At 38.2% G+C, this 24,014-nt stretch overlaps 2 protein-coding genes across 12 annotated transcripts; one reads left to right on the forward strand and one right to left on the reverse strand.

Moving 5' to 3' along the window:
* The first annotated feature begins 1,095 nt into the window (after positions 1-1,095).
* Positions 1,096-4,304, forward strand: LOC148849983 (uncharacterized). Of its 2 annotated transcripts, XM_088946112.1 has the most exons (4): positions 1,096-1,430; positions 2,007-2,514; positions 2,644-2,846; positions 2,966-4,304. In XM_088946112.1, the coding sequence occupies exons 1-4, from the start codon at positions 1,362-1,364 to the stop codon at positions 3,980-3,982; spliced, it is 1,797 nt and encodes a 598-aa protein (XP_088802238.1). In that variant the 5' UTR covers positions 1,096-1,361; the 3' UTR covers positions 3,983-4,304. The 2 variants fall into 2 exon arrangements, with proteins under 2 accessions (XP_088802238.1, XP_088802237.1); XM_088946111.1 differs by lacking the exon at positions 1,096-1,430 and having other exon boundaries at positions 1,762-2,514.
* Positions 4,305-6,082: 1,778 nt separating this feature from the next.
* On the reverse strand, positions 6,083-23,463 carry LOC148849984 (RNA-binding KH domain-containing protein RCF3-like). Of its 10 annotated transcripts, none has more exons than XR_016099498.1 (10): positions 23,280-23,419; positions 22,042-22,786; positions 21,015-21,500; positions 20,628-20,888; positions 19,980-20,330; positions 17,756-17,835; positions 17,546-17,657; positions 17,307-17,458; positions 13,998-14,061; positions 6,083-6,490 (listed from the first exon to the last, which is right to left on the reverse strand). XR_016099498.1 is itself a non-coding variant. In XM_088946116.1 (9 exons), exons 2-8 carry the CDS (start codon positions 22,747-22,749, stop codon positions 17,315-17,317), a joined length of 2,127 nt encoding a protein of 708 aa, XP_088802242.1. In that variant the 5' UTR covers positions 22,750-22,786; positions 23,280-23,463; the 3' UTR covers positions 16,811-17,102; positions 17,307-17,314. The 10 variants fall into 10 exon arrangements, 4 of the variants coding, with proteins under 4 accessions (XP_088802242.1, XP_088802243.1, XP_088802239.1 ...); XR_016099501.1 differs by lacking the exon at positions 6,083-6,490 and adding an exon at positions 6,675-7,447 and having other exon boundaries at positions 21,015-21,485; positions 23,280-23,463; XR_016099499.1 differs by lacking the exon at positions 6,083-6,490 and adding an exon at positions 10,818-11,189 and having other exon boundaries at positions 21,015-21,485; positions 23,280-23,463.
* Positions 23,464-24,014: the final 551 nt, after the last annotated feature.

Raw genomic sequence — 24,014 nt, forward strand, 5'->3', positions numbered from 1 at the left:
GAAGCGGGTCGGGGCTGGGTTTCAACGAACAGTGCAATTGGCTCGTGTGTGGGGTGTGTGTGTGTGGAAGGAAGTAAAGAAATGAAAACTTTGACTGAGCAGGGGTGGTCTTCCATGCGACCAACGTCCCTTTCCATAGTCCTGCCTCCCCTACTCCTCGCCGACCTTCAACTCTCTTCCCCCTTTTTTTTTATTTCCTCAATTTAATAAAGGGAAACTCCTCTGTTTTTTTTTTTTTTTTAATTTTTACTTTTCCCGTGAATCTCCACGGACTCTATACTTCACCGCCTGCCATCGCCACATCTGTATTAAAATGGAAATGATGAGATTGGTAACCCAGAAGGAGAGGGCCCACAAGCATAATAGTATAATACAACTGCCCAGACTTTTCACCAGGGAACAGAAGCAGAGAATTCGAGATCGGACGGTTGTCATTTGGGAAGCCTCCAACCATGTACCAAATCGAGGATCCTGAACTCACGACACTGACCCAGAGTATAGAGCACCAACTCCACCAGATAAAAAGAAGAAGGCCCCACCAACCCAACCAGACCCCGCCACACGCTCGCAGTTGTTCAGATGAGACGACGATGATAGATTAGATAATTCGGGACCTCTATCGTCAATATCAATGTGATTGATAGACACAGAGAGAGAGGTAGGGACCCACAACATCGAATCAAGTACGAATGACTCTCTACGGCACGACTGACGGCCTCGGGTGAGCGTGAGTGAGACTGAAAACCCAACTCCAACCTTTCCCTTCCAATGGCGGGACGCTGTCAACTGTGCTTCCGTACCCATTCCTCTAGTCTAAAACAGGAATGGCATTCACCTATCCAAAAATGGTTAAATGACCATTTACCATTAATGATTTTGGTTTTCTCTTTACAAATTACAAAACTCAAACCCCATTATCAGATTCAGACATGAGAAGTGAGATCCCTCTTCTCTCTCAAGCCACGTGTTTTATTCTCTATACTCCAAATGGCCCCTGCTGACTGATGATTCTCCCACCGTCTGATCTGATAATCAAGCAAACTGTGCAATTGCTTTTAACTTGAGTCACAGTCACCTTCACCTTTCTCTTTACTCTTTTTTTTTTTTTTTCTTTTGATATTTTGCTACAACAGACACAAAGGACAGCGGCAACAAGAACACGGAACAGGGGCTGTAAATTCCTTTACACATTCCCTGGAGCTCAACTGCTGAAGACACTCAAGCTCTATTTACGGCCTCCAATGGCATAGTCCTAGCCACTTCTCTGCTCTCTGCTTCGTTGTATGCGTGTCTGAACAAGGGGAAAAAGAAAGGAGACAACAGACATCCAAGAAAGGCAGCAAGAGAATCTCCTGGTGTCCATGGAAAAGAAGAAGAAGGACAACAAGCTCCAGCTAACCAGCCAAGAAGCTGAGACGAATGAGTTCGAGGTAAGGACTAAGCAGGTTTTTTTGCTTCTTTCCTTACTTCGTTGAAAATGTATTTCCTGGTTTCTTCATGAGTCTCTGATGAACCTCAACCTCCGTTACTGCTGCGGAACAACTTGTGATTTGCATTTCTATTTGCACTTGTGTTTGTTCAGTGTCTCTCTTCTCTTCTCCATGCATAAGAAAACCTCGCATTGGACCTGGGAGTTTTCTAATGGGAAAAGTTTCAGTTCTTTGTAATTGGATATAGATGCCAAACCAGCCAACCATCACTTTATCTATCTCTTCATTTACTAGGTTGTATGAAGAAAACCGGTACTCGAGCCACATAATAAGTAGTTAGTTAGTGGTCTATGTTGCTGGTTTGTGCAAATGGCTCTCCGTTCTTGTTCCCCTATGCTTGCTCTCTCTTTGAGGAAGTTAGCCCTTCTAGTTTATCTCTGTAAATGGATTCCGGCTTAGAATATGAAACTGGGTTCACTGGAATTGAAAGGTCACCATCATTTTCTTTTTCCGGTTGGTTGTTTTCTTGTTTGCATGTTCAGTTTTTTTTTACATGTTGGTGCTGACTGTGAACAGGGCAAGGAAGATCAAAACCAAACTGGTATCCCCAGAAAGAATCCCAGAATTGGTAGCCCTCCACATGAGAATGCTCCACCCATGGGTCAGCAATATCAACCTGTTTTTCAATGGCCATACACACCTCAGCCTACTCTCCAACAGTCTCCAATGATTCCCAGACCTCTTCCCACCCAACAAATCCCAACACTTCTTTTAAACAGATGGCAATCACCATTATTAAGCACACCCCAACAACCACAGCAGCAGCAACAGAGTGTCATTAATAATCAGTTCCAACAGGGCCAGCTACCATACCAAGCAAGCCAATCGAGCGTGACAATGTGGTTACCCCCACGTCCTGGATTCCACGCACTGGGAGGAGCTTATCAGCCCGCTGTTCCCATGGGAACCACAGACTCCAGCTGGCAAACTTCATTCATAGCCGGAGGAAATTCCTCAAGAAATGAACCCCATGTTCCCGGTTTCTGTTTCCAGGGCGCATACTCGCATCCAATTAGATGTTCAGGTAGGTGCATATGGCTGTTCACTTGCTCTATTACATGTATATAATGCAACAAATTAATTCTGAATTCTGAACAAAAACAATTACGGAGGAATCCTACTAATTAAGATGGAACTCTTGCATTGATAATAGGTCCATGGGATCCTTCATCTTGGTGGAGTCAAGGACAGCAAACACAGCCAGCATATGCTTTTCCGGGAGCATATGGCTACTTTCCTGTAACATTGCAACCTGCTCTTGACTACTCAGCATCCTGTGTACGAACCCCTCAGAAAGGAATAATCCGACCTCAAACAAAACTTTCTCAAAAGCACCAGCAAATGTGGGAAGCTCAAGTATGACCTTTTTATCTAATATTTTTGGTTTCTTTTTTTTTTTTTTTTTTTGGATTAAGTTTACCATATTGTTAATATGGCAATAAATTTATAGCTTGGCTATGATGTTGGTTATGCAGTCAATGGAGAATGTTCAGCTGTGGACCGCAATTAGTCAGTTGCAATCAGAAATGGCTGCTTATGGAAACCGCTTAATGAAGCTTGAAGCAGAGGTTTTGTCTTTGAAGCCAACAATGGAGGAAGTTCCCGTGGATCCTGCTAACAATGCACTAGCTGGACAACAGACATCAAAGAGAGGGAGACCAAAGAAGCCTATTGCTACAGTTGATGGCTTACATTCTCCCGATGAGTGCCAACCCCGATCTCGTGGAAGAAAGCCTACACAGCTCAAGGTTCAATCCAAAACTAAAGGAATCAACTCTGAGAAAGGTGTAAACAAGGTGGAAGACAGGGAGAAAGGATGTCACGCAGCGCTTGTCAATGAAAATAATGCAACTATTCAGCAGGAAAATGATGGAAGGATTCCAAAGGTTTTCACGAGTGGCAGCAGCAACTTTGAGCTCAACGGGGCAAGTGTGAAGCTTCCAGTAGAAGTTCAAGCAACAACAACATTCCTCGGGCATGTTCATCAGGAATCATCTGGAACTCAGATGGGTGGGGCTGGATTCAATCCCACTTCAGAGATAAAAGGCGATAATAACAAGGAAGAAGAGCAAAAGACTACCTTTTCCATAAATCAGCAGGTCAAGGGAAGCAATATTGAAGGTGCGACCACCACTTACAGAGCAACCGTGGATAATGGGAATAATAGATGGCCTTCAAGCATCCTCCCTGATGACTCTGAGAGAAGCATTTTGGATATGAGATCCCACTCTTTGTATGGTTGTGCTTGTGACAGTGTTATCAGACAGGGAGGGAAGGTTGTACCTGGATGGGGTTTTGCAAATGAGGAGAACGCTTCAGAAGAGCATGATGATGTCGTGGTAGGATCAGGCAAGGAAGATGAAGATGAAATGGAAGAGGATACCAGTTCAGGTGCTGACGAAATAGGCCAAGCTAAAGCTGACTGTGCTTACGGCTTAGATCCTACTGGAGGGACCAGTGATAAAGTTTTGCCTCAGCTGAACCGGTGGTGACACAACTATTTGACTGATTGGAATTCTTCGTCTACTTAACAGTGCTGATTGATACTGGAATTGTCTGCTCATCTGGGTATCTTTCTCTTGCACATACGGATTTTCCCAGAATTTTGTAGTGGGCAGACAACCATTTGAGACAATTAAATTAATTACAGAAAAATTATGCTCACTCCTTTTTATCAGAAGAAATAATTCTAACTTGATGCAGATCACATATTACAGGATTTTCACTTACTAGTTCATTTCCTTGTTTCTTAGCCGCCGAAGAATTATGATGCCAAATGTCCTGGAAATAGAAAATGGTACATAATAAGCATAATCCTTCTGCATGATGTAAGCTTCAGATTTGGGATTTCCCTTTGTATGTTCTGTTGATTTCTGGCAACAGCAAGTTCAAATGATGTGAGCTTCAGATTTGGGATTTCCCTTTAGTCTATGTCTCTATACCTTTCCCATTGTCCAATAGCTCTTACCTCTTAGCGTCATCTCTTGTTAAGAGCCTTCAGCTCTGGGCTTCTGATACGTGGATTCCAGTGCTTTGGAAGCTCTGGGTTTCTGATACGCGGATTTCCCGTGCTTTGACATTCAATTAATTGGGTCGATATTTTGGTTTATCTTGACCTTGAACCATTTCACTCTCGGTGCGCCATCAAGATGCAAGATCGATTCAATTAATTGGGTCATTTACATGGATTAAATTAGCATGTTGCGAGATGGCTAGGAATGCGGGTTAGCGATGTCACGAAATGAAGTAAATATGCGTAGCAAGAATCTCAACATCACAAACAAACTCGCCGGAGCCTCTTAGTGGGGATCATAGGATTGCAGAAGGGGCGGAGTTAAGGACTTTTTTCTTGAAGGGCGGCGGGGGGGTGGGGGTGGGGTGTATTTAAGTAAGATGAAAATAGAAACTGTGGGGATTTTAAATTCTGCCACCACCTAGCCTCCGCCCCTGTCGTGGAACGAAGATCTTGCAAATGCAATATAATGATGCAATCTCTCTAATGTACTAATAACCAGTCTTCATGTCGCAAGGTTTCTAATAAAGACCTTAGTTTCAACGAGTTCACCAAGGTGAGAAGCATGGCCACCTCAGTTAGGGATGACATTTTCATGGGAACTTTCAAGTATCCAGCCCTACTAGGACCTGTTTATCAAAATCCTACAGGGTTTGATACGGGTTTAAGATTTTAGATTAAAACCTTATAGGGTTTGAAACAGGCTTAGGTTTTGACTTTAGGGTATCATGAATGTTATAAATTTTAAGTACTAAGATAATTATTCTATTATTAATGTTTTATTTCTAAATTTAAACTTGATAAATTGTTTATTTCATTCAGTTATAAAATGCTTATTTTAAATATTATTTCTTTTAATTTTTAATTGAAATTGTCAATGAAATATATGTATTGATTGTTTTGATGAATACAAAAGTTAATAAAATCTATTTTATTCCATTAAATAACACAAAAGGAAAAATGGCATATTAACTTAAAGTAGTACAAAGAGATTTGGTGCTATCATTAATCGATCTGGGTCCAAGAGTCTAACGGGTCTGGATCAGAACGTGTTTGAGAAATTGGGGGGAAATTTGTACGGATTCCCTGCCCATTGCCTTACCTAATCTCCGGGCAAACCACCACAACCGATTGTACCTTACGGATCTTCGAAACCTACATACATCTTCTTTCTATTAGCAAATACATAAATCAATAGAAGCTGAGGTGACCCAGTGATGATTGCAATTATCATAACTGCTGAAACTGGATTCCAGCAACAAATCATTTATTAGGTCATTTACTTGGATTAAAATAGCATTTTGCGAAATGGCAAACCCAATATCTGGAATCAATTAGCAAATAAACGAGCAAAAGAATAGGTATAAAATCAGAGCACTCAAAGAGACTTAACATGGTAACTGGAAAGTCCTTGTTAACAACGGGCAACGGACATGGGAGGAGCAGATATTCATTATTACAGAAAAAAAAAATTTAATGAAGTACAATGGTTGTTTAGCTTCTCCCAAACCTTGGCGCCCCTTCGCACCCAAAACCATATACACATACAAGTCAACACTATCAAAGCAGTGTTCAAATGGCATGACCGCTTGTCGAATATAAGAATCTCTAATCAATAGAAAAAATCAAATAAAAAACTCCCAACAATTATATGTTCTATCAATATCTTCGCACTAAAACAAAGAACTATACCACGGTGAGTGAACAGAGAAGGCATGGTTTCTGCGAGATCGATGACTAGGTAATTGCGATGGATTCACATTATAACTGGGTATTGAGTTTTGAGTCACAAGTGGGTGCTGCACATGCCACACTGGACCACAGTGAAGCGCAATGGGCGTATCATTACTTTGAACCTTGCATGGAATTGACACAGGACGACAAATTATCACCAAAGCAGCTTCGTAAAGATTTGGTATCTGCTCCTAAGGGTGCTCCTTACACAAACCTCACATTCGCATCCCACCGTGGCTGTTTATTGGGAACACTGTTAAAAATTGAACCAGAGCAGACGGCCAAACCATTAGACCAAATAACCAGTCATACATCGAAGTCCATTCTAGACTGGACTACTCTTTTGAAAGAAAACGTTGCATTGGTTAGAGAACAATTGACCAAGACAGTCAAACCACTAAACAGTTTAGCCTAGGCAGTGGTTCACGCCTTCACGGTTTAATAAAAATCATTTAATTATTTTCTATTTTTTACAGAAAAGAAAAGAGGCCAAGAGATGGGAGGACTAAGACACAATTACACATCTGAGAATCACTGAAATCTAAAATCTCAGATTTAAGATCTTAGATCTAAGCTCAGAGAAAAAGAGAAATGAGACGAGATCTCAGATCTCAAATCTGAGAAAGAAGCCGCCATCGACAACGTTGTCACCATCACCATTACAGGTGAATATCGCCTCCCCCTCATCCTCCTTTCTTTCCTTCCCTCCTTCCTTGCTTTTCTTAATCTCCTTTCTTTACTTTATTTCTTTCCGTTGTTGTGCTCATCCAACAATCACCTAGTTCTCTCTCTCTTTTCTCATAAAACAAAGATAAAACCCTATTACACTAACAGTTGAACAACTGGCTCCAAAACCGATGATCAAAGCAGTTTTGTTTCTAGACTTTCTTAAAACCTTGATGGAAAATTGCTCAGGAAATGTTCTGAATGTAAGCCTAGAACAAGATTTGAAGTGGGTGTGAGAAGCGCTTTGTGACGAGCAGATCCAGACCCCATCTGACGTTTTCTCTAGATGCGTTTTATAGGATCTAGGCATGGTGATTATTGAGCAATGCGACCTCAAAGCGGAAATGACCCAACCAAACACAATTTTCATGCATCTAACTTTAGGTTGAATCGCCCATATGCTACTGATGGGGACTCTAGAGCGCGCATGCAAACAGGCTGATAGCACATTCCCCGTGTGTAGCCGGATGTTGTGCTCTCCCACCTAGTCCAAATAACAATACAAATTAAAAACCCAACTTACAACCAAGAATTTCAACCTGTTCACATCATCAGAGTAGAGAGCATGCCATCTATAATAGATCCTACCATCACTATAGGCATTGATCCATGTCAAAATACAAGTAGATAGCCACTTTTCAATATCAATATCATCACCACCTCTGGTATTGGGAATCCATTTTCAGACCGGCCAAAAAATTCTGGGCGTCGGTCCATCACCTTAGGCCCTATCTAGCTAAGCCCACAATAAATGAATTCAAATTTCGTCCTCATAGCACCTTGCAGTTGTGCAATGGAATCATCTCCCCTACTTGTATGTTTTTATTCATGGGGAGATTCCCAATGACGGCTGCAAGGGGGCTATGAGAAATGTGAGGCCAGCTTTGTGAAGATGAAACTCGAATCCAAAGTATATATAATACTATAAATATATTTAATATGAGAATAGTATTGGCCACAGACATTGCAAGACTAGCTATGATATATGGAATATTATGATGGGCAAGTGGAAAACTACGAAGGATAGGTTGAGAAATGAAATCAAATGTAAGATCCTAGGATAATTATAAGTGATTTTTTACAAGTGTAAAGGACCAGAAGGGCTAGGGATAGACTGAAAAGCACATGGGAAGCAATAAAAAATGATATAAACACTAACAATTTAACAGTAGATATGGCTTTCAAAATAATAAATTGGCAAAACAGGATTCATATAGCCGACAACGTATAGTAAGGATAAAGCATGGATAATGATGATGATGATGTTTAATATGAGACCTGACCTCTATTCGCATAGCATGGAGCTGACATTGATATGTACAGTTGGATTCCCATGTTTGAGAGTGCTGAATTTTATATTATAAAGTATTGTATTATGTATTCTATTTAATTATATATATACAAATACTTTAACATATAATATACATTCATGAATTGAATAATGAATAAACTCACATGGGAGAGAATTAATTGTTCTCCAGGGTTGACTCTCCTACATTGCCTTCATTCTATTTGACGAGCAATGTGGGACTTAGACAAAATTCATTATCTTACACTCGTTGAGTTTTTAAGATACTTGCAAAGCCTTCTACACATTATTGACCACCATGTGTTTAAGCCCACCACCTTGATTTACAGGCCCAAAGCTAACCCAACCCGGGCCCAGCTTTGGTTTATGCAATATTTGTCATAGGCACAATAGCTGACCCTGCGCCTGGGCTGTATACCCTTACCAAACCCATGATCACCCCTACTTTAGGCAGGATAATTATAACTTTTTTCTTGCACAATTGCTGACCCTGCACCCGGCACGGCCAATAAATAAATTTTATATATTTATATATATAATATTAATAAAAGAAACAATTCTTTTCAATTTTACTATACTATTTTATTTAATTATTGTATATGTAAGCAATTGTATACATCAAAATTCATATAAAATTAAAATTTTAAGTTTTTTTCATTTTTTTTAAATAAATAACTTTGGCCCAATCCACAGCCCAGCCTGGCCCATGGCCCAGCCCGGCCCAGCATGGGCTCGGTCTGTGGGCTGTGCCAGGCCGACCCCCCAAAATATCCCAGGGATGGGAGGTTGTTGACTCAGATAACTGCAGCATTGGACCAATAAACCCCTATCAAATGAGTTTCCTCCTATTCTTCTTCCACTTATTCTTTCTCAACTGCCTCTTTCACTTTCTCTATCCCATTCTCTAATCTTCAACAATACATATTTTAGGGTAAAATTTAATCTTACTGATAAAACAGATGACCTCTCTAACCTGGACAATCAAACTAATAAATCATTACCAAGAAGAAAACCAGGTCAGCCACTGGTTCAGGTTTTAAAGCATTGCCTTATACTTGCTGAACAAAAAAAAAAACCCTATACCTGAAGATGCCCCCATCCAAGTGGTTCCTTTGCATTACTTCCATCAGGTCTGTACAAGACTTCTAACATATTTCTAACAGAGGACAGAAGACAAATTGCAAAAAGCTGATAAGAGCAAGTGTTGGAAAATACAATGAACAATAAAGGTGTATCTCCTACTCTGAAAGCAAAAGAAAAAAAGTGAGACCACTAAAATCACTATGACAGACTTAACCATCATGCACTCCAGAGGTAACTGAAAGTGGTAAAGACTGCTTCTCAACACCCTTTCCACATTTTTGATAAACCTGCAACTCTTAATCGACTCTCACCAAGAAGAGAAGATGAAGAAAACCGACCATCAGGAACCACGAGGACATTAGGAGCAATAAGCAACACAGGAATAAAGAATGGAACCATTCTAGAAAGGGGGCACCATCAATCTCCCCCTTGCAAAAAGTGTCGGAAAAATACGGTGCGGACTAAAAGAAGATAATATCCACTGACATAAACCAACTCCCAATAGAAGGATCAAAACATTACACCCAAAAAAAACTAAAAAAATAAAAAATAATAGGACCAAAACAACATCATCTTTTTTGATGTTGTGCACAGCCAAGAAATACACATTTTAACAACTTTTAGGTCACTCCTTTTATCTTTCGGGGCAAAAATTTTGAAGAAAATATGGGTAACCAAACACTTTCAATGGAGCAACTCACCCTTGGGTATGAAGCTGAAAGGAGATTTAAATTAAAACAAGACCATGAGATGCCAATATAATGATCAAGTAAATAGCAATACAGATAGTATCCCTCAAGTGGGTGTATGGCCTTGAAACAAGGATATGTCTATTCCCTCTCGGCACAAAAACTCATGAGGATTACCTCATTCTCTCAACAAACAACATGAGCTAGATTTTCTCAAAATATTCAACAGCAATATTTGAATAAAATATTTAAGGGAAATTTATGGTTTGCTCCCCCTCACAAGTTTTTATTGGTTTTCTGAATGTATTGTCCCAAACCCCCCCAACTATTCAACAGTACTCCCCCTCCCCTTGTATTGTGATAAAATGCCCCACCTGTCACTGTTCCCAGCTGTACAAACCTATAAAATTTTATGAGGTAGAGAAACTTATAAAATCCCCAAGATTTTATTACAAATATCATCATACTGGGTAAGGATCAGTTAGTGTAATGGTCATGTTAAATGAGGTACCTCAAACACAACTATGAAAGATGATAATAATCATCAAAAGAATTACCGATGGGCAAATTAAGTAGAAGCAACATAAGAAGATTCTCCCACAATGCTAATCAATTGGCTCAAATATCTGCTGCAGTAGTTCGACTCCGCCAACAACAGCAAGAGTCTCTCTAGAGATGGGAGACCAAATGTCACAGGTGAAGCAAAGATTTTCTAGTGATGAGGATCCAACATTCCAAATTCATTGTTAGTAGGAAGCAGCAACATTACCTTTGGACCAATTAGAATATTCAAATCTTGAGAACTATAGATTTTAATGAAGGTTGTAACAAGTTTATATAGAATGCTCAGGCTGCTTATAAAAGTCACACGCTACCTCCTTCAACACTACGATCAACTGATAGAGTTGGAATCTTGGATGCAAGTAAACATAAGATGAATGATTTGTAAAAGGTGATTAAAGCATCAAAAGCCTCCTCTTATGACTATGAACTATAGAATCTATGCACACGCAACTAAATAGTTGGTGCCATATATTTGGACTCTCTCCAACCGAGATTTTAAAATCGTTGTTGACCTGGATGAAAACTGTTCAGCTAGGAAAAAGATCATATCACCAATTCTTTTTTGGCCCTGAACTGCTCTTCTGAAAAAAAGGAAAAAACAAAACTGTTAAATGGTAAAAAAAAAGTCAAAAACCACTGACCTGGGCAGTCGACCCATTCAACCCAGGCAGCGGATTCAATAAATAAAAAAGTCAAAATGAAAGAATTAAAAAAAGACAGTCTTATCCTAAAAGGCTAAAACCTATTTGATAACTCATAACTTTCAGTTTTGCTTAGGGTTTCTTTCTCAAGAATAAAGAGGACACAAGTCTCAACAACTCAGCAGCTGGACTCAATTTGGAGTCTGCAACTCAACACCAGCCAATGGCTACCACCAGGTACACCACTTGAAGGGCGGGTTTGCAGCAGCAACCACCACAGCACCACTTATGCAGTGACAGTACCACTTCACTAACAAAATAGAGTCTCCTGGTTGCAATTGTTCAACCATTGTTAATGGTGCTGTTTCAACCACTGCTCACAGTCTCAACTCTAACAGCACATACATCTCAACCACTTCTCACAATCTCTAACGCACATATTCAATCCTAACCTAATATGCAAATCTAAAGGTTAGGACTTAATAGATTTAACAAAGCTCTTTTGACCCACTCAACCCAAACGATTGAATGAACGACCAGGGAACCGGAGGGAAAAGCAGTTCCATTTCCGGATCAGTTATTAAAACATTGTCTCCAACACAACTGAGAAATCAAAATAAGATGTTGATCCAGCAATAGCTTAAAATTAACCCATCTTCTCTAGCAAACAAGGAGTCCAAAATAGACATTATACAATCAAAAGCTGAAGGCTCTATATAATGAAAACCTATCCTGTACCAGAATAGAACAAGTAGAGGCACTCTCCAAAATCTTTTGAATTCATCAAAACTACAATTATCCACAAGAAAAATATATGAGATGTCAATTGATCTCTAAATTGCTTTCATGCACCAGAAACATCGCGAACAATTACCGAGAAATCCTCTGAAAATCAGGTGAGTGCCATGATATCTATTAGTAATTTTAACAACCCCCGCAATCCCTTGATCCTAGACCTACTAACCTACATTAGTTCTACCCAAGAATCTTTGGAACTTGCTGTAATACCAACTTGTGTACATCACAAGAATTTATTAATATCTGTCAAATAGACGAAAAAGGAGGTGTACAGAAAAAAAGCGGAAAGAACAAAATGAAAAAAAGATGGTTGGAGGAGAAAACTTCCTTGAATGCATGAACAAACCCTTTCATTTTATATGAATGTTCTTATACAAAAAAAAGCCGGAGACTTTATATAAACAAATTTTCCCAGAGGAGACCAGAAGAATTCAATGATAAGTGTGAAATTTTCTTATATAGTTATATACTACACAAAAAAGGGTTTTGGTATGAGTCTGACATGAAACATGTGTACCAGGATTAAGATTTAAGCCATGGATACAAGCCTGACACAAATGATGAACTTTTACCATGAAAAAAAAAAAACATAGGAAAAAGTGAGCATAGATGAGGTACAAGTGATCACAAGATAGGAAAAAATATGCTTTATGATTTGAATGCTTGGCAATTTCGTATCTGTAGTTCAAATCACTCTATATTGTCTTATGAAAATAAAATCTTCATATCTCAAGTACAAAGGAATACAAAAAATTTGTGTGGGTGTGGATCTCAAAGAATGAAGCAGGTATAACTATGAATTAGGAATCTAGTAGTTTCAAATGAAAAGTCTAAGCTTCAGGGAAAGCCATATTAGCAGTTCTCCAATAGAAGGATTCAAAACAACTTTATTTCACTGACATGTGATTTTTTATTAGAAAAAATATAGTGCAAGAAATGTGATGCAGAAACCCAACAAAGCAACACTGTTAAGGGGGCCAAAAGGCTCCATTGTATTCTTCTATCAACCTATTTATGATGCAAGTTCAGCCAAAATTCAAAATAACCACTAGGTGAAAGTGCCAACATAATGTGGGGTAATTAAAAGAACCACGAGTTTGTAGTAAACCTTTTGAATACCTCCTTTTTTCACTTGTGAGTAAATGTATTTAAGGGAGAGTAAAGATCTAGCCTTTAACAAAGTCCTGCCCAAACTATATGGGGCAGCTGCATCGATCCTGTCCCTCCAATCAGCTCTATTAAGTGTCATATTCATTGTTAAATTATGGACCCCTAAATCATTTTTCACAACATCAACCCATGTCCTTCTTAGTCCTCTCATAGACTCCCTAGACCCTTCAACTTGTAAGTTGTAACAGATCGTTTCTTCTCATTAGTATAGGAGCCAGTCTTCACTGTACATGCCCAAATCATCTTAGTTCTCTCATGTCGTCTCCAGATGGAGATACACCTAGGTTATCATTTTGAATAAATCCATCTACGGTATATTTATATATCATAAGGTCTAGTCCTTGTGATAAAAACTATAAGCAAGTGTGTGCATGAAAAAGCACCTACGTTGCATGTTTTTTCACCTGAAGCTCACAAGATGGTTACAAAAAGTGCAGGGACAGCATAACAGTGCTTGTTCTAACAAAACCAATTGAGATAAAGAGCATGTGAATGTCTTGTCTGAAAAAAAAAATATGGTGCAACAAACATACATATATAAGCATTATATTGCAGTTGCCTAGGATAAAAACCAATGCATTTAACATATCCAAAAATTCTAAATTATCAAAAATAAACATATTCAAAATGGCCAAGTAACCCCCACCTGGACATGCTTAGGCCTTGAAGTGCATTGTTATAAAGGTGCCATGTTTGACTTATTTAAGAAATATAAGGTAGACAACTGAAAAGTACAGAGATCATAACTAATAAAATATGTACAATAGTTAGTTAACTCACCTTCAGAGTAATATTGCAGCCGCCATCAGAACTTCATGAAAAGTCATTCCAAGTACAAGAGGCACTGGGCAAATAATAATGGCTATGTTCGAAAACTTAAACAAAGACAAACCCACCAGAACTTTAAACTTGCAGAAAAGAGGAATAAAAGAATAATCAGAAAATGATAACGGATATGTTGATACATAGAGTTACTTCACAAAGCTATCATGGACAATGTACTTCTGAAGAACCACTACAGATTCACAGGGCATAACAGGTCTGGTGTTCCTTAAGGTAAAACAGTAAGTGGCATGATATGACTTGATCCCATGCTGACAAAATAACACATTAAGAAGCAAACTCAACATCCATGCCTTAATCAGTCTATAGGGGGCCCGCAACAGAAATCCTGTTTAGCCAATATATTTAAAACCACATCCACTGTTAAATAATTAGTGCTTCAATTATTTCTTACTACATTTATCCTAGTCCTTTTTGGTCTACCCCTAGCCCCTCTAGACCCTTCAACTTGTAACAAATCACTTCTTCTAACTGGATCTGCTGATGGTTCTCTATGCACATGACTAAACCATATCTTAGTCTACATTCTCTCATTTTATCACCTATTGGAGCAACTCCCAGGTTCCTACAGATGACTTCATTCCTGATCCTATCCTTTCTGGTTTTTCCATTCAACCATCTTAGCACCCGCACTACCACACTCATTTTCTGGACATGTTTCTTGACTGCCAAATACATATTAAGAAGCAAACTAAATCATTAATTCATTATTTTCTATTGGTAGTAAACTATATCACTGTTTTCTTTTTAATATTTTCTTACTGCAAGCTCAGATGCAGAGTTGTCAAGGCACTGCCTAGGGAACTAGCTTGAATGCCTTGAATTCAGCAAAAGGGTGCCCATCCAGGGAACAAAGCACCAGGCCTGAAATTTTCAAAAGGCACACGCCTGGGCTAAGGCGCAACTGAAAGGGCTGCGCCTAAGACCTAGGCAAGGCGCATAGCCTAAAATGTGCCTAGGCACACCTGAGGCATGCCTTTTAAATCACTGGATCAGGTTGAATTTTGGTTTTGGGTCAGTAAATAGTAGAGCCTAACCCTAATCTTCAGGTTAGGGTTGACCCAAAGGTCAATTCAGGTCAGCCCTAAAAATAACTAGACTTTCAAAAATATATGAAAATGCCAAAATTAAAGCAATTAACTTTAAAATTCCAAACATAAAATAAAAAATTTGAAATTCAAAATCTCAAAGAGTAAACAATGAAGAGTAAAGACTAAATAGCAAAGAATAAAACCAGCTTCAGGTTGGGTCGAGTCACACATTCGGATGGCTAGATATGACACTCTCCCTGCTTTTCGGGTTGGGTCGGGTCAGGTTCGTGGGTTGGATCACCTTTTTTGCCAGGTCTACTTTTTTGTTGTTGAAAAGGGAGTTTTTGAGTGACGTAACAAGATCAGAAAAACAATAATAAGTAACATAAACAATATCGATAAAAAAAAGCATTCAGTAGACATTGCAGTTGTGGACCTATGGAAACTACAGAATGTTTAAATGATCTTTTCTTGGTAAGAGGAGCTTTACTTGAAGGATATTTAAGGCAAAGATTTTTCAGTGCTACCCAGACAGCCAACCCCGAATAGTTAGAATTAAGGTTGAGTTCAGATGAGTACCCAGATACCAGAGATAATGGGCCCAGCTTTGCCAACACTTGGCACCTTCTGTAACACTTTTTTGTAACATGCTGATAATGATTTTATTGTAACACACTCCAAGCTGAAGTCAACAAAATATTTGGCATCTAAGACAGTTAAACATGAATCTTGCGAAAGGACAAATCAAAATTAGGGTGCAACCATTTGATTTTTTCAACTTTTTCCTTTAGGTTTCTTATTTTACCATATCTTTGGATTTACCATTTATGCACTTTAAAATATCATTATGGTTGCACCCTTATGTAATACTAATTTCTAGATGTTTATATGCCAGAAACCCATAGACACTTGATTGCTTAACATCCTTGCCACCTAACAATAACCTAAGGATGAGAAAAGCAGAAAAATACAAGAGATTCAAGAAAGTGTGAGAAACTGGATACTAATAAAATAGAGCAAAATGTTTCCCAAGGAAAACTTACCTCCATAACATGCTAAGAGAAATATCACAACTATTTATAATTAAGTCATGAGATAAAGAAGAATAGCATAAATTTTCTAAGCAAATAAAGCAAAAAAATATGTGTACAACCAGAATATTATTGTTAGAAGATGAGATGCAAAAATAATAATGCAAAATATTAACTCATTATACCCTAAAAAAATATAGCATGTTTTGAAAAAAAAATGTGTAAACCCAAATTGTAATGTAAAACCACAATAAAAAAAAGATCTACTGACTAAAGTAGCAAATATAGATAAGGAAATCATCTTCAATTTCACTTGTTTAGTAAAATAAATGAAAAGCTACAATTTTGAAATTATCATTTTTCCATTTTTTTTCCTACTGAAAATGGGAGAAGCACAAGAGCCCATAGAAAGCTACACTGTCAGATTGTTTGACATGAAGAAGCAATCGTCAACACCTCACCTTCAAATTTGTGATGTAATCAAATTTGTGATGTAATACAAAGTACTTAGGTGTAAATCAACTACTTCTCTCCCTAGAAAAACACAATTTCCCTTAAACAGCAATAAGTATGCAGAACAGTCAGTCTTTCCCCTGATTCTGCTAATAACTATTATTTATAACTTAGTTACTTAAAAGTTTGCAATGGATATGTTAGATAAATTTCCAAATTTGGTCTCACATATGAATTTTCCGTAAAAAACGGTCAGCATAATAAAAGCAATTCTCCTTGGAACTTGAAAACAACTTTGCTCAAATGTACATAAAAGCATTTATATTTTTCACATTCAATGGAATCAGTAGTACAATTTGGTTGCTCAGACAACTCTTCAATCAAAATTCAACATTCTTTCCATGAATGGTCTGATGAATCTGCAAAGTTGGAAATTTGTCCCTACTCCCTAATAAAGTTCCACTGAGTTTTGTCATGATCCCAAAACTGCAAAATATAATTTTGCATTCTTCAATCTTCTCGATCTTCTGCTGAGGGGTAAAGTTGCAAACAGCAAAAATGAAGTACCAATTATTAGATTCTTTCCATTCAAATCTCAAAAGTGAAGCTTTCAAATAATGGGAGCATTTACTTGTGTCTCGTAGCACCAGTGAGAACAAATTTGCTTGCTGAATAGATAATTGTGTTCAATAACAAATAGGCTAACAAAATGACAGACCCATGAATATTACCTCACTGATCAAGGAGAATCTGGACCACACATTACAAAAGCTTGAAGGAGACTCTGTGCAGCATGTGTCTGTTCAGGTGTTCCAGATATTATAATCACAGTTTCTGTATCTCCAGGTCTAGGCTCGGTGATGGTAATTTTTGCACCGGATATCTGGAAAAAAAAAAAAAGCTGATTAGTATGGAACTATAAATAATATAGTATATAGATAGGCCACAGCTATAATGAGAAAGAAGAAACCTGGCGTATTTGCTTCAAACAGCCTCCATCCTCTCCATAAATCGTAGGAACAAGAGACCGAGGAACAACAACTTCCACAGTTGTACTCGTTATTACAGCAGGTTGGCTTCCACTACACAAAGTATAAAAGAACCACAGGCATAGAGTGAGAACAATTTAGTTCTTATGAAGTTTGCAAAACAAGAGGATGAAAAGAATAAAAATAATCACCCTCCAAATCCTCCAATTCTTCTTGGGGCTCCTCCTGCATAATCTGGAACACCCCTCAGGCCTCCACCATCAGCCAATCCCTACAAGCCAGTTAATTAGGTGAAACAGTTTTGAGAGAGAGAAACAATTAAATGCAATCAAATGTAAAAGAACTTCACAATCTGCCCCTACATAAAATGTTCAAGGAGCACTTGTATTTTGTATTCTGCTTTGTTCTTTCTTATTCATGCCTGGGTCTAGTGCAGTTAAAAGAGGATATGCATAGTCTGTATTGTTTTTATAACTTAAATGGGGAAATTTGAGAAGTCCTGTTTATTAGTAAACAAAGGTTGAGGCCTTGAGTGCTAGACTGGGCTTTCTTTTTCATCTCTTAAGAAGATTGGGGTATTGGAAAGTGAATATTTCTCTCCAATCACCAGACCTCCTTCTATCTAGTTCCATTCTCTTTTTTGTCTTCAGCTTCACTCTTTTTTGCTATTACATGCACCAGTAACAGGTTCTGTACATGGTATCAGGGCAACCATAATATTGATTGGGGCATCTTCTCTCTTCAATTAATGTTTCCAGCCTTCTCCTTTTCTTTTAAGAGACTCTAAGAAGCAATTCAGCTTTGATTGATTCTAACCACTCTTTTGTTTTCTGAAGTGATAGTATTTAAGCTTTCTCCCTCATTTTGTTATATGCAAATAAGGAGTGATAAGTTGTATGTGGTATGCTGCTCCTGAGTCAATAGTCGTGTTGAAAATCCAGGGCTAGAGGTGTGTGAAAGGCTATTGTTCAGTTCATGTGAGCTGTTGTTTCACCCTCCAAACAGGTTGGTGAATGTCTTTTCTATGCTGAATAGTGATCTGACTTGCAATTGTGATTGCTTGATAGCTATGAAAAAAGTATAACTTGTTCGTGTTTCTATTACTCTGAGTATTTAATTAACTGTCCAGAGAAGACATGGAATTAAAGCATCCAGTCATGCTGCCTTGTGATTTCAAGCCCATCCAAAATCACATCAGTAAAAGTGAAAGGATGTAACTATTTTGTTCGAGTAAAATCTATTTAAGCTTTCTACTGATCCAAAAAAAAAAACCTACTTTAGTTTTTCTATCAGTCAAAGACAAGGTTAGCACTTGGTCGACAAGGAAACCAGAATCTGAAGGTTCAATCTACTCTGAGTGGGTACAAGAAGACTCCCAAATTATGAAGTGGTTATGGAATTCTACAGAGTACAAGATTAGTAGAAGCCTATCATCTGTTCTTAGACCACAGCCTTTATTCCTGAGTCCATGCAAAAAACCATTTTTTAACTCTAGTTAGAGGACAGCAATGGAAGAGATGTCTACACCAAAATGGTACATGAAACCTAGATCTTCTTGCACCTGGAAAAAAGTTTGTTGGCTGTCATTGGGTTTACATAGTAAGAGTAATATTAAGCATCTCAATGTTTTATAAAGACCTGTGGTATTGATCTTCTCAAGACCTTTTCACTTGTGGTTATGATCTCATCTGTCACTGTAATCATTTCATTAGTTGCTATTTTGCATTGGTCATTATTTCAATTGGGCAATAAAAATGCTTATTTGCATAATGTTGTCAGACTCAGATTGGACCATTCAAAAAGGGACCCAGCAGGCTTCACGATTTTTAAGAAATCCAAATTTTCCAATTGCTCAAAAACCAATTCTCTCATAATGTTACCTCCACTATCTCCCTCCAAATCCTCTATCTACCCTAACCAATTTCCTTATTTCCCTCCCCCACCCAAACTTCCTCTTAGCTGTTATTCTCTCTCCCAGAATCCAACTAAATCCCCCTCCCCTAAATAGTTTCTCCAACCAAATATATAGGCACTTTTACTGTTTTTTTATGTTTATTATATTAATGAGGTTAACATTAAACCACGGTTAGACCATGATCTAACCAGTGACCTGGGATTTGGGAACCAGTCACTTTTACAGGTTTACAGTTGACGAAGAGTCTAATCTGTCAACATACTGATGCTTTTGATCATTTGATGTCAATGCTAGAAGCCAAGTATAACCAGTCAAGAGAAAGTAGATTATTCTATTTTATAAAAGGAATATTTTAAATAAAGTGAATTGTGTAAGCAATATCTACAATTAGACCAGTAGTAGATGGCAAAGAAACAGAAAAACTTTTGATCAAGAAAAAAATACAGAATTTCTTTTATAGCATAAACTGGGATTATTACTACCAAGAAAATAAATGGTACCTGAGGACCCCATGGCACTGAAGATGTCATTCTTTCAGAACCATGAGGGGAGATGCCTGGTCTGTGAACACTGTGAACAAAGCTAGAACGATCATCATGCTGATGAAGAAGATGAGGAGGCAAGCCACCAACAGAATCAAACTTAGCAAATGATGGCCCCAAATTTGGCAACATTCTAGTGGGCGAAGGTTCCCTCCTCCCCGTGTATGAAGGAAATGGAGGTACTTGATCCGAAAATACAGGATGCGCAGGATAGTTAATTGAAGAAAATGCATCACGAAAATGATGATGCTGCAACCTACTAGTTATCTGCAAAAGTGCTTCTTGAACAGCCTCGAACTCTCCTGTAATCTGTGAAGGATTTCATGATCAGAGATAGAAAAGGCGAAGACATGTAGTCATAAACAGAACAATCATATCTACCAAAGGTCTTATTGTAACATGGCTTCTTAGACACCAAAGGTAGCATGACTCGCCAACTGAACTAAGCCTTTTAAGATGTAGATAAATTGTTGTCTTGTTTAACAGAAACATCCTCTAACATAAAATGAAATCTGAAAGAAAGACAACTTTGTGTGGCCAAGATTTTCAATCTTGACATATACAAAGATGCCAGCACAATAGTGCACAGATGCACAGGGAACACACCTGAACCACTTCTTCATTTTCTCCAGCACATTTTGGAATCTGATCCTTCCCCAATATACGAATCTGAGCCCCAGATAACTTCCTCATTTCAGCTATGATGGAGCCACCCATTCCAAGAAGGCAACCAATCTGACTGGATGAGACAAGAAGTCTGGCTATCACAGGTTTCTCCTTGCCATCAGGTACAGGTATAGCTCTGACAATCCTGGTCTGTACACGAAGGACTGCATCTTGCACAGGAGAAATTCTCTCATCAGGGCTCTGCATTAGTCAACCTGTTCTGTCAGAATTCTCACTCCTTTCCAATGCAGCCAACATTTAAGAAAAAATGAGAATGAAAATGACATAAAAAAATCATAAGACATCTACAAAGACTGTAAGCATTACCGCTGAACCAGTTATAACAATGACCCGATCCTCCGTATCAGGAACACCATCAAGAACCCTAATATCACAGCCTGTTTCCTTATGAATTGTCTTCACAATGGATCCTGCCTTCCCTATTACACCTCCTACCACCTCGTTGTGACACAATAACCTGAAGGTTAGCATTTCCTGGGAAGCTTTCATTCCACTTGAAATAACATTATCATGGAATTTAGGAATTGGAGGTGGAAAAGCTGAACGGTAATCGGGAGCGTCATGAGGGCTAGTAGCAAAAGATGCTCCCTGAGAAGGAAAAACGAACTTAGGCAGTGAATATGCTTCTGGCTTTGGAATAGAAGGACCAAATGGATGAGATGAGGGCCCAATAGATTTGCCTGCAGGAAAAGAGTCACGATCACGAGGAGGATTTTCCAAGAGCTGTTTAGAAACAGATTGAAGAGCCTTCTTAACTGCATCCAGTCCCCCTGTGAGCTGCAATGTGCTATGCTGGTCAGCCAAATTTTATGTGTTATGAAGAAGAACGCCATAAGAGTATACCAAGAAATAAATAAGATAGGCCTATTAATTACCATGGGCAAGAATAAGGACTACCATGGATTAACAAACAGCAATCACATGGAGAATATGAATAGCCTTCCTGAAGAACAAGTCAACAAGCAAAACCAATATCTGCTTCTCCAATATAATCCTCAATTGAAAAGGTAGGAGAAGAATTGAAAAATACATGAATGCCACAAATTTCAAAGGTATAGGAACAACATATGCTGTAGTAAATAGGATAAAGGTGTTCCTTAAGTCAAGAGCTTGTTCGTCACAGAACCCTTAAACCACAAAAAGGACAAGACATGACACCATATAACCCTCCCCATATTAGCACCAAAAGAATAAAAATTAAAAACAGTTTATGTTCATATAATTGTGATTATATGGGCAAAGACAAAACCTGTGATATCAGTAACATTCTACGAAACCAAAGAGCAGAAGAAAGAAGATGAAGACAGATATAACTAAATGAGTTGCCTGTTACCTGGACCAATTCATCAAAGGGGGTTGCACATGAAGGAAGTTTGTCTCTAGGAAGAATCCGGATTTGTGCCCCACTTTCTGCTGACATTTGCTTGACGACGCTTCCACCTTTTCCCAGTAGACACCCAACTTGGCTAGAGAGCACAAGTAACCTAACAACAACTGACGAAGACTTCTTACTTTCATCATCACCTCCATCAGTCCCAGGTTCTCCTTCAAACATCCTTTCAAAAACGAGAAAGAGGGCCTTTTGCATAGCAGATTTTGTTTTATCAGATTGTAAGTCTTCCCCTGGAGCAGATTCTTTATCTTCATTGTTATCATCTTGTTCCTTTGTATCATCACTCTCGTCAGCCTCATTGTTCTCTTCACCACCATCTACTTTGCTCTGCTCATTACCAGCTTCTGTTTCTTTTTCGGGTTCTGAAATAACAATCACTCTTTCATCACACCCAGGAACAATTTCCTCAATTCTAACCTTTGCTCCAGTTTCCTGGCGTATTTGCGATACGACAGTACCACCTTTGCCGATCACACCACCAGTCTTGGAAGCAGGACATAGCACACGAAAAACAGTAGTACCAGGGGGTATTTTCAGTAATTGGTGTTGCGGTTGAAAACCCGTGGACTTCTGCCATTTTCCCTTTCCGTTAGGCTCCAAAGGGTTGCGATCCAATGGTCTTTTGGAAGGCGTCAACTGCAAAGACATGCTTGTAAAATATATTGTAAATCTGTAGCACCAGTCCCTGCAACCAATACAAGCCAAACTTATTAGAAGCAACATTAAACATATAGCTTCTGGATAATACGTCTCTCTGATTCAAAATAACAATGAAGAAAACCTAGACTCAATAAGCATAATGGTAAAACCAGGTTGAGGTAATACCCCTTCGGGCTCAAAAATCATCACAATTACCACTCAGAGAAAAAGTGTCGTGTGTTTTACCAATGCATTTGATTAGGCTAAGATAAACATATTTATAGTAGGCAAAAATACGAACAAAAGAAAAAGAACAACCGATTAAAGGAAGTGAAACGAAGACAAAACCCAAAATAAAAGGTACGGAAAGTAGGGTTTCTGAAAACAGAAGATGAGCAAATTAGTTACAGCGAGAACCGGGAAAGAGAAAACAATGAGAACAAATACAATAGAACACTGAAGTTGAAAAAACCCTAAATTTAGAAGAACGATGAAAAATCAAAATGAATGCAATGAAATAAAAAGTTGAAACCACATACCTTGGAAGGGAACGGATCCGTCACCAGAAACCTTACAGGGGTTGCAGTAACAGCGAATCAAAGAGCAGTAGGGTTTTCTACGGGAGGCACAGCTGAAACGAGATGGTCTCCGGGTTTTTTTTAGTTGAAATATTTATATGTGGCCGTTGGGGTCTCACTCCTGACGCAATCTTCTTCAATCCAGGTGTCGTGCGAGAAATGGGAAAATGTTTTAAACTGCACGTGCTGCACTGAACGAGCTATCAACCGTCGAGCTAGAATCCATTTAAAACCATTCAGATGCCAATCAAACGGTCAGAACACACGCCTTAGCATAAAAATGGTAAACGTCGTATACACCCCTGTAGTATGGGGTGTTTCGCTTTAACCATCAAAACTTCATTTGTGCCTTCTTACCAAGCCAAAAGAAAAGAAAAAAATAAAGTAAGAAATAGAAAAAGGAAATAATATTTTCATTTATGTATATTAATCGGTTCATTTTAAGTTTAGTATTTTAAAAAATAGAAGGTATCAAATCGGTTTTGGTTAACCAATATAAAAAGCAAACGGTTAATCGAAATGACCGATATAGATGCATTTATGTATATTATATCTATTTTTCATATATGTTTATATTATTTGTATATTATATAAATAAATATATATATGTATTATATAAATATTAATATATTTTTTTTTATAATATATTATTTATTTATTTATAATATAATATTTTATATGCATTTCTAGTTTTTA

This window comes from Nelumbo lutea, chromosome 5 (assembly GCF_056320005.1).
Source record: "Nelumbo lutea isolate HS-2025 chromosome 5, American lotus-T2T, whole genome shotgun sequence".
NCBI classification, from domain to species: Eukaryota; Viridiplantae; Streptophyta; class Magnoliopsida; order Proteales; family Nelumbonaceae; genus Nelumbo; species Nelumbo lutea.

Coding starts and splice junctions, on each gene's coding strand:
- LOC148849983 (XM_088946111.1), top strand. CDS start 1,893: ATGAAACTGGGTTCACTGGAATTGAAAGGTCACCATCATTTTCTTTTT. Junction 2,515..2,643: donor GCATCCAATTAGATGTTCAG/GTAGGTGCATAT, acceptor CATTGATAATAG/GTCCATGGGATCCTTCATCT. Junction 2,847..2,965: donor AGCAAATGTGGGAAGCTCAA/GTATGACCTTTT, acceptor TTGGTTATGCAG/TCAATGGAGAATGTTCAGCT.
- LOC148849984 (XM_088946113.1), bottom strand. CDS start 22,749: ATGTCTTTGCAGTTGACGCCTTCCAAAAGACCATTGGATCGCAACCCT. Junction 17,836..19,979: donor CAGTGCCATGGGGTCCTCAG/GTACCATTTATT, acceptor ACTGGCTTGTAG/GGATTGGCTGATGGTGGAGG. Junction 17,459..17,545: donor GTTTGAAGCAAATACGCCAG/GTTTCTTCTTTC, acceptor TTTTTTTTCCAG/ATATCCGGTGCAAAAATTAC.